The sequence below is a fragment of the Bradysia coprophila genome, assembly GCF_014529535.1.
Source record: "Bradysia coprophila strain Holo2 chromosome X unlocalized genomic scaffold, BU_Bcop_v1 contig_45, whole genome shotgun sequence".
Taxonomy (NCBI): Eukaryota; Metazoa; Arthropoda; class Insecta; order Diptera; family Sciaridae; genus Bradysia; species Bradysia coprophila.
The window spans coordinates 328,024-340,127 of record NW_023503339.1 but is presented as its reverse complement, the minus strand read 5'-3'; the positions used below and the strand labels follow the sequence as shown (position 1 = coordinate 340,127).

At 34.7% G+C, this 12,104-nt stretch overlaps 2 protein-coding genes across 2 annotated transcripts; one reads left to right on the top strand and one right to left on the bottom strand.

The window, feature by feature from the left end:
• Nucleotides 1–3,404: 3,404 nt before the first annotated feature.
• On the top strand, nucleotides 3,405–9,493 carry LOC119070102 (sodium-independent sulfate anion transporter-like). The gene is made up of 9 exons (XM_037174417.1): nucleotides 3,405–3,519; nucleotides 6,094–6,218; nucleotides 6,283–6,409; nucleotides 6,490–6,598; nucleotides 6,672–7,085; nucleotides 7,171–7,531; nucleotides 7,594–7,896; nucleotides 7,959–8,104; nucleotides 8,164–9,493. Exons 2-9 carry the CDS (start codon nucleotides 6,122–6,124, stop codon nucleotides 8,500–8,502), a joined length of 1,896 nt encoding a protein of 631 aa, XP_037030312.1. The 5' UTR covers nucleotides 3,405–3,519; nucleotides 6,094–6,121; the 3' UTR covers nucleotides 8,503–9,493.
• Nucleotides 9,494–9,826: 333 nt separating this feature from the next.
• Nucleotides 9,827–12,018, bottom strand: LOC119070103. The gene is made up of 7 exons (XM_037174418.1): nucleotides 11,627–12,018; nucleotides 11,196–11,567; nucleotides 10,793–11,080; nucleotides 10,539–10,726; nucleotides 10,332–10,472; nucleotides 10,107–10,272; nucleotides 9,827–9,951 (listed from the first exon to the last, which is right to left on the bottom strand). Exons 1-7 carry the CDS (start codon nucleotides 11,865–11,867, stop codon nucleotides 9,827–9,829), a joined length of 1,521 nt encoding a protein of 506 aa, XP_037030313.1. The 5' UTR covers nucleotides 11,868–12,018.
• Nucleotides 12,019–12,104: the final 86 nt, after the last annotated feature.

Here is a 12,104-nt window from a genome sequence, read left to right as displayed (position 1 = left end):
TAAAAATTGTCTTGAATTGAATTCATGAACGATTTTCGACCCATGCACATTAAGAAATATTTTCCGTCGCATTCCACAACCGAATCGTCAGCTCCTATATTTCGATGAGTATCGAAATGCACTTTGTTTGTTTAATAATTCTAAATGAGTACAAAATTAAAAATTCTTCTTTGAACAGCTGATATGTTTCGTGCGTAAAATGACTTGCAAAGGACAAAAAAGATGATGGCAAACGTGCTTCAATTGTTTGTATTTTGAATTAATTAGTCAATTGCTGGTATTCGTGTTTTAGATATGATATCTTTTTCAGTGCTTTTGCGGCACATGCGCGAAATCGTCAATGTCAAGTGAAGAACGTTGATTATAATCATCGACTCATGAAATGTCTTCCGCTGATCTGAAATCGGATATCCTTGTTGAGAAAAATAAGATTGTTTATCTTTAGGATGCATTTGGTCACTTGAAACTCCATTTTGACAAGTTGTTAATCTCGAATCATGTATAAATTCTATTGCATTCATAATTATTGTTTTGCAATACGTGCAACTTGGTACATTATCTTCATATTCCATACGACAGGTACTAACAATTTCCTAAAAATTTCTTTTGTAAAATTTCTCACATTTTTTAAATTTTCTCCGTGGCATACGAAAACAGTCATAGGATAATCGATTTACTATTTTTGTTCTTTTTCGATACATTTAGCGGTGCACTTTAAACCATTTAGCGATATTTTATTGCATTCAGCCGCGAAATTGAGTTTCTTCTCAATTTCAATGTCAATGTAATAAACGGGACACCTGTCGTTTGGCACACCACAAAAATTTCCTCTTACTTAGGTTATTTAGTCACAACTACGACGACGATCACGATCTCTTATGGTTTTACTACACGGATTCACAGTGTTACCAACGTGATAATAAACATGTATAAGAATCCCAATCTTCGGTCTAAACAGAGTGTGTCCCAAGTCCCATCTAACTACCCTATTACATTATTTTTCATGGTCTACTCCTACTCGCCAATAATTATTTACTTATCAATATGTTTGTTACAATTAAATCAATATTTAGCGTGAGAGAAATGTAAGTAATTGCTTATTTTCAAATTAAATCCACTAATTCAACGGATATTTACTCACAGTTACAATAAACAATGAGATTAAAGTAGGGTACCGCTAAATTAAGTAAACAAAACGAGCACTTTCGTGAAAAGACAATTATCATACCTAAGTTACTCGGTTTCATAACTACATTTTAGTTGTTTGAATTAATCAAACAAGTGATAAGCCTGCAATAAACTTGTTCATGGGGGCGCTACACATACTGAAACAGTAGAGTAATGCTTGTTTTCCACCTACCAAAAAAGTACTCCGTGTGAGAGACAAAGTTAAATTTTTTCATTTTTTTTTTTTTTGATATTTTAAATGTAAAAGTAATTTATTCATGATCATTTACATTTTAATTATAACAAAAAGATTTCTTCAAAACCTTTATTATCCGGGAAGGTTCCCATTATGCAACCAGAATTGTGTCGTTGCAAAGCCACACTGAACCGTTGAATAATTAAATTTTTGGATCTTGGATCTCCGGGACTGTCCTCTACTTTCTTTCCAACAATATTAATAAACTTGAGACCCTCTTCGCAAATCGGACTTAACGTTTCGATGGCAAATGGAACGAAGAATAGATTTTCATTCTCGATCATTTCGCTGTACAGTCGTCTTTTCTTCGCAGCTTTGTTTGGATCATACTTAAGAAATGTCTGTTTAGATATTCGAATCTGGCCGATTGGAAACGTTAGGGGAAATATCGAAAAGCTAGACTTTTGGGCGCCACGGGTACTTTAACATTTTTCGGCATTGCCCATCATTTTTTCACTTTTCATATTTTCAAGATGACAAAATAGCTATTGTGCGAACTAGTTAGTAAATGGGGTTGTTTTGAGAACTAGATGTGATTTTGCCGACAGATACGAGCGAAGTGAGCTCTATCTCATATCTTGTGCGCAAAACCCCCATTTACTAACGTGTTAGCAACAAGATTTAACTACTGCTAGTGAAAATATTTATAATTTTCATGCAAAACCACATCAATCGGTAACTAACATAGAATCTTACATCACATGATTATAGTAGGATTCTGTTAATTTCGGGCGCAAATACTAATAATCGCTTATATAATACCCTTATGAATTACGTATTGTCAACTACGTTTGATAGCTAGATTGTTGCTGAAAATTATGAATATTTTCAACTTGCAGTAGATAAATTAATTATAAATAATGTATTCCTATTTTCTCTAAAAGCTTATAATGAAAATTTTACCTCTTCGAACTTGTTCGAATAACCGATCGTATTTTGAAGTTTTAAAGCAGAATTCTAGGGAACAGAAACATAAAGCCTTCGTTATTAGTCATATTTTTGCAGTGCCGTAGCTACACTGCTCGGCTCATCCTGGAAACTCTAGCGCACACTCTGAGAAAAATTTTATCTCAAAATACAACAATCAATCTTTCTAAACTGAAAATTTACTCATGTTGATATACGGATTTCTGAAAATTTAGTAAATTTTTCTGAAAATTTTGGGAAATATTTCCGAAGACTAGGTCCAGGTATATAGCTACATAAAGTAAATCATATCCTTAAGAACCCAAAACCCCGAAACCTTAAAAGTTCAAATAGTGCATAGGTACCCTTAAAACCCCAAATCTCCTATAAATCTCCACTTGCACTTGGCCATCAGAACAAAAATTAATTAAGGAGACTGGCCTGCCTGTCGCCCGATTCGTGAATGAAAACTTCATTTAGTTATCGGCTTGTGATTGGCTGATTTCTTTCACACCAAATATGAACAAAAAATTATTCATCGGAATTGTACAAATATAAAACGCAACAGAAAGCACGTGAGTTTATTTTTTCCATTCCACTGCTACTGGATTTTAAAATATTTTCAAAGAAAATAGCGATAAAGGAATTTTCAATTAAAAAACAAATTCTGTGGTACAGATGGCTGGTAGCTAATTTAGATATATATCACTCTGATGCTTTGTTGTGTATTTCCATTTGAAGCTATGACGTCATATAATTAAATTAATCTCCAATCCACTCCATCGTTTCCGAATAAATTAATCTAATATTCTAAACACCGGCAATAATTAACCTAATCCGAGAGACAACAGATATTCACGTGTAAATATAAAGATTTTGAGACAAAAAGGTATATTTAATATTAGATAGGTACTAAAGAAATGTTTGCGCTGAACAAATCTGCGAAATTCAATATCACTCACAGTAAAATTGTATTGTGTTAATGATACACAACAGTGTTTCTCTTCGAACACACAGTTTTTTTCTTCTTCTTTTAATTGCTTCTACTTAATAAAGGTACTGTAACCTGGAAAAATTAGTATCAGAAATTCAGTTAACGTTGAACCTTCGTACAGATCAGTTGAAATCAAAATTCTAAATGAGAATTCAAGTGAAAAACATAATAATAAAACAATCGTGCTGAGTTAATGGTACTGTTTATATATTATAACATACCTATCTACCTATATCTACCTTCATATTATCTCAACTTTAACAATACAATTACTATTTCCATTAATAAAAAAAGAACTTTTGTTGAATAGCAATTAGTTAATTTAATTAAAGAAAAAAGAATTTTAAATAAAAAATAAATTCTAAATCGGGAACAATTCGAATGGAAAGTGTAAATTCAACTAATCTATAGCCGCGATAATTTTCTTCTCAAAAATATTAATTACCGTCTAGCAGCTTTAGCGTGTACACCGTACATGCTTCGAAGCGTTTAAAACACAATAATGGGAATAAAAAAAAAACTTTTCTATTGTGAAGTATTTTTCCGATTTTTCTTCAATAAGTCTGATTTTTATATTATATTGTCGGTACCTGTAAATTGTTGAACTTGAAATTATATCGAAGCATCTGATTAGTCGTTTAGGAAACATAATTCGCAATAAATTTTTTTTAATTTCCGGCAATTAGAAAGAATCTAACAGATAAAACAATGTATCATACATCATTCCGGGATGTTGAAAGTATAACAAGAATTGATTTGTTTTACTAGGATGAGTTTAAATGGAAGATTTTAGACTTTGTTCTAGCTTTGACGGTTTTCTTTTCTACAGACAGTACGGTCGAAAGTAACTTAAATTATTTGCCAAAATTATATTTTACATCATTAGAATGGTTAAGACTATCAATCAAACTCTGCGAAAAATCTATGTTTTGTTAGTGGAACTGTTTCACAGGCATCAAAATGCATGCAAAAATGGGTTATCTTAAAAAAAACTCCCTATTCAGCAATAAAATGTTGGGTACATCCACCTTTCACTAAAATTTATTTCAAGCTCACCGTGTAAGCGGTGCAAGCTTCAAATTTTGCTGAAAGTGAAGACAAAATTAGCTTTAAAAAATTAGAGGCATAGTAGAAGAATTTTTAGCTCAGAATAATGACTTTTACCGATAAAAAATATGACAGCGCCGGTTGGGCGATTTTTTTTTTTCATCAGTTTCAGATAAATTTTGAAAGTGAAAACACTATTTTTGAAAACTTTTTCGAAAACGACTCGGTGAAATTTTTAAAAAAGTTTTGCTTTAGTGAAATTTCAGCACGAATTTGCTTCAGCTGTTTTTCAGCTGATCCACACAAACAATCAAAACTGTTTATACGTCTTTATACGGTTTTACCACTTCATCTATCAAAAATTAGGAATTATCACATTTCCATTTTCAATAGATAAAACATACGTAAAACGAAAATGTGATAATTCGTAATTTTTGATAAATGTATGTAACGTGCGTGCGTGTAACACCTTCAATCGTATAACCAGTTTTGATTGAATGTGTGGATTAGCTGAAGGAAAATCATGCCTAAATTTCACTGCCTCTAACTGTAGCACCAAAAATATATTTCCAAAGAAAAATGTTTGATTATGTCCTCTTTTTATTATACGTTCGTTCAGGCGAACCGTGGCTAAAGATTTTCGCTGTAACAATACAATAAGTGAGATTCCACGGAGAATCTTAAGATAATATTATGACGTCAAATTTCTACTTCAACTCTGCCGGTTGAAATTCAGCCAGTACAATATTCATGACAACATACGTTTCAAACATTTTTTCCCTTTCTTTTGTGGTTTTTCTCTGCCCGAAATCATTTTGCTCATTCTCGTGAAAAGTAACATGAATCATCAATACATTTTACTAACTACTACCTTTGTGCTGATATTTTCCGTACCTAGGCTCTTTCCAATTATATACATTTACGATTCACTGTCTATAATGTGGAATAATTGAAATTGGTCAACATAATCTGCTTTCAAATCAAAATTTCTTCACATTCTCGTACCTCAACTGTTTTTAATAATAATTACTTTACGATTTAATTCCATGTTATTTAGCTTTTGCCAGTTTATATTTTTAATGTTTAACGTTAGATTACATTTTACGATTGTCAATATTTTCAGATACATTAGCAATATTTAAAAATTATATTTTTTTTACGACTTTGATAATCGTTACGCAATGATAAACACAGACGGTAAATAGGTAAAATTGAGAAACGTGAGGAAAATGCTAAAGATAAAGGAGACAGATAAGAAATTGTTTCGTGTCAAGGGAGGACAGAAGAAGGATTGGCTCAATAATTATTTCATCAGATAAACATTTATGTTTGTGAAATTTTAATGGTTGCTTGCGTAAGGTTTTTAGAGCCTACATTTGTGCGTATTTTATTGTTCTTTGATATACCTTTGCAACACCGAAACATCGACGATAAATGGGTTAGCTTTAAATTGAAAATAGAATTATTTTTGCGTGTTTCCAAACATTTCCGGAACAAAACTTTTAGATTTTAATTTTCAGGGTTTAGTATTAGAGAAGTGACCAGTTTCCCGAAATTTCCATGAAAAAAAAACGGAGATTCAACTACTGCTTTCGTATTTATTCTCAGTTCTTGATTTACATTTTCCAGACATTCTTTACCGAATCCCACACTCACAATCCTTAATATTTTGAACCTCATTTTCACTATCCAAACTGATAATTTTTCTTTATTCTTTGTTAAGCTTTAAGAGACAAAATAAAATTGAAACAATGGCCTACGACAATCCAGCTGTAGTTATCAGCGATTTAACTGACACCATGCCTTCAGAGTTAAAGGGTAGTTATAGAGGATCAAATGAATTTATATGTAAGTTAGAGTCATGTCAACAACATCTTTCTTGAATTATTATGACTAATCTCGATTATTACAGTAACGAACGACGATGACAGACATAAAACGTCCGAAACCATCAAGTCTTGGCTTTCAAAGAAATACCATGGTGTAGCCAGGAAAAAAGTGTTGTACAAACGATTACCAATCATAAGTTGGATGAAATCGTAAGTGCCGTAAGGCCGACGTTTTAGGTCCTCAGGAAGTCAGACGAAATTAACTTTTTTCATTTCAAAATTCGTTGCAGTTATTCACAGCAAGATGCTGTTGGAGATTTAGTAGCAGGCATTACGGTCGGATTAACGGTAATCCCTCAAGCTTTAGCTTATTCAGGCATTGCTGGACTCGATCCTGCCGTAAGTATTTTAAATTGTTTTTTTTTGCAAATTTGAAATTTTGATTTAAAAAAAAACTTTTTGCTTTTGCCAGTACGGTCTCTACGGTTCATTCATGGGTTGTTTTGTATACGTACTACTTGGCTCCAATGCAAACGTTCCAATGGGACCAAGCGCAATCTCATCATTGCTAACATTCCAAAGTGCTGGTGGTGTATGGCAGCGGGCTGTCCTTTTGTCATTTTTAACTGGCATCGTTGAAATTTTAATGGGGTTGTTCGGACTCGGCTTTTTAATAAATTTTGTGTCGGGACCAGTCAGTTCGGGTTACACGAGTGCAGTATCATTAATTATTTTATCGTCACAAGTAAAAGATTTGCTGGGAATACCTGGATCAGGTCAAACGTTTGTGGAGATGTGGAAGTCCGTAATTGCAAATATTCATCACACACGAATTTTGGACACAGTGCTGGGATTCTCATGCATCATAGTCCTGCTGCTAATGAGAGTGAGTGATTTGAAAGATTTTTTTTTCGTTTCACATACTGAAACCTTTCGTCGAATATTCAAACAAATTTTATTCTTTTTCCTAGCTGCTTACACTTCGAAAACCATGTCCTGCCAACGCGTCAAAGAGTGAGTTCTTCCTCAGTAAACTGTTCTGGCTGATAGGAACGGCGCGAAATGCCATAATAGTCGTTATAACCGGAGTTATAGCGTATGTTTGTTATCAAACCGACAAAAGCTACTTCAGATTGATTGGTGACATTCCGCCCGGTTTGCCACCGTTCCAAAGTCCTCCATTTTCCATACCGGATGTACGAAACGAAACCACCGGCGAAGTTATAACCAAAGGAGAAACATTCATGGAAATGGTGTCACATTTGGGGTCGGGATTGATTGTCATTCCGTTGATCGCGTTGTTGGAGAATATTGCCGTTTGTAAGGCATTCGGTATGTAATGATCGGTGATGGAAGCTTTGAAAAGAAAATAATTTTTATTTCTTTCTGTGTAGCTAAAGGGAAGACTATTGATGCGACCCAAGAACTGATTGCCATTGGTGCTTCAAATGTAGTAAATTCTTTCGCGTTGGGATATCCCGGAACTGGGTCGTTATCTCGTGGCGCTGTCAATAATGCGAGTGGTGTAAGAACGCCACTCGGAAATTTATACACCGGGCTCTTAGTTCTATTTGCGCTGCTCTTCTTGACACCAATGTTTTTCTATATCCCGAAAGCAGCATTGGCGGCTGTTATCATAGCTGCCGTAATATTTATGGTCGAAGTCAAAGTCGTTAAGCCGATGTGGCGTAGTAAAAGTAAGTGTGTGCTTGACGTGTCGTCGCTTAATTTTCTAAATATTTGTGAATTATTCCCTCAGAAACGGATCTTATTCCTGGTCTTGCCGCATTCTTTGCCTGTTTGGTATTCCCATTAGAAATTGGTATTCTCTTCGGAATCGGTATTAACGTTGTCTTCATACTCTACCACGCTGCACGACCAAAGATTCGCATCGAATATCTGGCTGTAAGAAATACTTGATTTTTTCCACTTTCTACTTTTCTAACCGACCTTCCCATTTACAGACATCCGCACACGCTACCAAATACCTTATGCTAACACCGGACCGATGCCTCATTTTCCCATCGGTCGACTATGTTCGGAAATTGATATCAAAACAGGGAATCCGTACACAAGTACCGATAGTCATAGATTGCTCGCACATTTACGGCGCCGATTTCACAGCAGCCAAGGTTATTGAAATTTTGATCGCAGACTTCAGAAGTCGAAATCAACCTTTGATATTCTACAATTTGAAACCGAGTGTCGGCCAAGTGTTTGACGATGTCAGCGATGATTTTAGAGTATTCTACACCCACGATTCGTTGGAGGAGGAAATCGAACGAAAGTTACTACCACATTAATCTCATTATTTTTTTGTGCTAATTATCTACAAGTGAGTTACTGTTAAGTCGATAATCTTTATTTATTCTAAATTATTTTTTGTTGCCGAAGCTATTCTAGCTGTTCAACAAAACGCTTTAGTCCCTAGTAGAAATTTGTTTCATTTTCCTATTGGAAAAATTCCCACTTCCACGTTGGAATTTCTCCATAATTTCCAAGTAAATTCCGTGGAAAAATGTTTACAAATTGCAACGAAGTTCCAATATAGGTTGAACTGTTACACATGTATTAGTTGTAAACACAATTGATCGTATATTGCTTCATTGGTAAACACTATACCGTAAACGGCTCAATTTTTTTTATCAGATTTTCTTTACCACACGATTAATAAAATCATATTGTGCATAATGTTTTCATGAACTATTTTGCAAAAAGTTCTTTTTTATACACGATATCAGCATGATATAAATTAGCAAAGTTGACGAGAAGCCAATCAAAATATTGAATTTGTTGTTAAACTGTCATTTTGACTTTGAGGGTTAAGTAACACTACCAGTGGAAAGTACCCACCCACATCAAAATTATGTTCCTGTTTTTACCATCAGTAGTGGTGTCTTCTGAATGTATAGTACACCAATCGATTGCAGTTGATGAAAAAATTGTCAATTGGATAAAAGCATCTAATTCGAACGATAATAAATCCTTAGTAGGTGTCGATGTATAGTAACAATCAAAGTCAAATGTAACATGAAAGTTTAGCTCACCCAAAGAACCGTGTTGAAACATTAGGGTCTATTCTTTGGGATAAAATGGACTGTTGCAGTGAGAAAAATGTACATTGAGTGGCCGAGTACGCTAAGTCGTTAGGCTAGTGATATGTGCACCGTGGGTTCGATCCCACGACGAGTCAAAGACGATATAAATTATAATCGTGTATTCAATAACAAAAGTTCAAAAGTTACAAAATACGAGTTATCGTATTTTTTGTCGGACTGGTCGGTTGATAAAAAAAAAAATTACATTTCAAAGTTACAGACATCAACACAATCAATAACAAAAGTTTAAAAGTAACAAAATACGAATTATCGTATTTTTGTCGAACTGGTCGGTTGATAAAAACGAAAAACAAAATTACAGTTCAATTTTACCGACAATAGCACGTTCAAAGTTTAAAATTTGAAAAAATTCGAATGAAATTGAATGACTGGAATGTTGACTGAAAACATTTGCTGATCGTCGGTAGGTCGTCAACAAAAATAATAGATTCAATTCATAACCAATAGAAAAAAAAACTTGAAACGTCGTCCTGCACTTAGTAGTTCTGAAGCTGTTCTTATGAGGCAGTTACTTAGGTCTAAAATCTGGTGATTTTCGGTAACAGTCTTTCATTTTGTTTGCACATTTGTGAACTTTCGCTTCAAGATCGGCTTTGGACAATTTCAAATCGGGAAAACGAGTCATGATGCACCCTAAAAATTAAAACAAAATTTAGTGACTACTTTCTTAACTGTAAAGATATTACTCTTGAAAATGTCGGAAATTATTTTGGCGAATCAATTTCAATCGTACAACTTAGACATAAAAATGTAGACAAAATCTGAAGTATTCCATCATTTTAACTTACGCAAAATACACTTTATGAAGACTGTTTCCTTGATAGCGAGTTTATCGGCTTCAACTCTCCAAGCAATGTAGTGGTACAAAAAATGGATTGAAAAAAAGGCTTTGAGCGTCGCCTTTATAAATTTTTCGAGTTCAGTTTCAAAGTTTGAGGAACACAAATAGGACACCTAAAGAGAAATATAATTTTAGGCAGGATTCATACTTAGACGTGTTATTTCTCGCTCACCACACTATCAACAGTGTCTTCAACTGAAAGGGTACTAAGATGTTCCTTGTACTCTTCTGAGGTAGAAATTGGCAGCTTTATCTCTTCACTCAACTTTGGGAGCTGAGCATTTCGGGCAACTATTTCTTCTAAACGGAAAACCTAACGAGTGTAATAGAAATCGGCAATTTATTCAATGAAACTAACTCTTCTAACAAAAAAACTCACCTTGTTTGACAAATCAACTATTGCTTTCTTAAACCCTCCAATGCTTGAAATAATGACATCCAGTTTGGCGTTGAGATCCATGTTGTTTCTTTTGATTATTGCCATATCGTCGGCCAGCTTCATGTTGTGTTGGGAATTAAAAATGATCGGATCGGACAAATCAATTATTTGACCAACAAGTGGGATTTCTGTGAATGAATTACATTCAAGTCCAATGTCAGTATTCCTAATGAAGGGGAAAACATTCGGATCACCTGTGCTTGGGTGTGACACTTTCGTGTTCTCTGCATCAATACCCATATCTGAGACTTCAGATTCGCTATCAATAAGTGGATATTCCACAATGTTGGATTGAAGTGTTGAAAGTGAATCGTTCGTGGTAGATAAACTGCATTGCTTGCGGGTTGTTCCAACGAAGGCTTTAGGTGAAGTATTTGGCTCGATTAGATCTACATCCATGGTTACTTCGGAGACGTTGTTTGGAGTGGTAAGTTTGCGACCAATGCCAAAACGATTTGGTGATTCCGAGCAAACACTTGCATCTACATCAATAAGAGGTAATAAATTCTCGATTTCTAGTTCGGAGGTATTAGAATGTGAAGCAGAAGAAATAGCAGACACAGGAACTGTCTCGCTCTTGTTGCCGTTGTGAATTACCTGATTGTAAAGTCGTTGGCACCGAACTTCCACATGTTGTTCCATTGCTCGCAACATCAAATGTTCTGTACTTATCACTAAGTCGCCAATATTTCGACTTCTTGAAGGAGTATTCGGTTGGTACTTCAGTTTCTTCGGAGGATGATATGTCAGTTGAATCGTACATTGGCGAAACTGCTTCCGGTAACTTTTCTTTCGGTGGATTTGTCTTCTTTAGCTTCTTTGTATTTTTCACTGACTCATCCGACGACGAAAACGATTTAGGCACACGTTTACGTTTTCCCTTCCCTTTTTCGTCGCTTGTTTCAGCACTGGAATGATCTTGAGCCCGCACTTCCATGGCAAGAGCTTTGTTGAATGTCTTGAATGTAACTGAGAAAACATTTTTTGTAGTTTCAACTTCAACAGCGAAATACTTTGTATATACTCACTTCCATTCATCAACAGCTTGCACTGATATTTCTTCCCTTCGCTGAAATCGCCAATTTCTAAACAACGCCGTTTCTTCTCAACATCTTTGTTAGGCCAAAAACATAATGTTAGACCTTTTCGTTTACTGATCCATAGAATCGGAACCGCAGCCACATCGTCATCGATTTCAAATTTCACAATTACCCACATGCTTAAACAAAACGAACATAAAAATTGTATCAAAATAAACAATGAGCGCATGTTGTATTAGTGAAGTAAAGCGATGTAAATGTTTTTGCCAGGTGCTTTGATTGCAGCAACTTTAGTCATGTCTGGCGTACAATTAATAAAAACACCTTCCGATAATGTCTCTTTCTCACATTCGAAAACGTTAATGTCTGATGAACTGATAGGGTTTGAAAAACAGTCCGATAAATTTAATATTTTTTTCACTTGGAACCGCGTTGAACCCGTTCGGTCTTTATAAATTTCTTGAAT

What these genes read in the sequence shown, in the direction of transcription:
- LOC119070102 (XM_037174417.1), top strand. Translation starts at nt 6,122, where the DNA reads ATGGCCTACGACAATCCAGCTGTAGTTATCAGCGATTTAACTGACACC. An exon ending in TGCCGTTTGTAAGGCATTCG is followed by an intron (nt 7,532 to 7,593) that starts GTATGTAATGAT and finishes CTTTCTGTGTAG; the next exon opens with CTAAAGGGAAGACTATTGAT. An exon ending in GCCGATGTGGCGTAGTAAAA is followed by an intron (nt 7,897 to 7,958) that starts GTAAGTGTGTGC and finishes TTATTCCCTCAG; the next exon opens with AAACGGATCTTATTCCTGGT.
- LOC119070103 (XM_037174418.1), bottom strand. Translation starts at nt 11,867, where the DNA reads ATGCGCTCATTGTTTATTTTGATACAATTTTTATGTTCGTTTTGTTTA. An exon ending in AAGACACTGTTGATAGTGTG is followed by an intron (nt 10,273 to 10,331) that starts GTGAGCGAGAAA and finishes ATTTCTCTTTAG; the next exon opens with GTGTCCTATTTGTGTTCCTC. An exon ending in CTTCATAAAGTGTATTTTGC is followed by an intron (nt 9,952 to 10,106) that starts GTAAGTTAAAAT and finishes TTTAATTTTTAG; the next exon opens with GGTGCATCATGACTCGTTTT.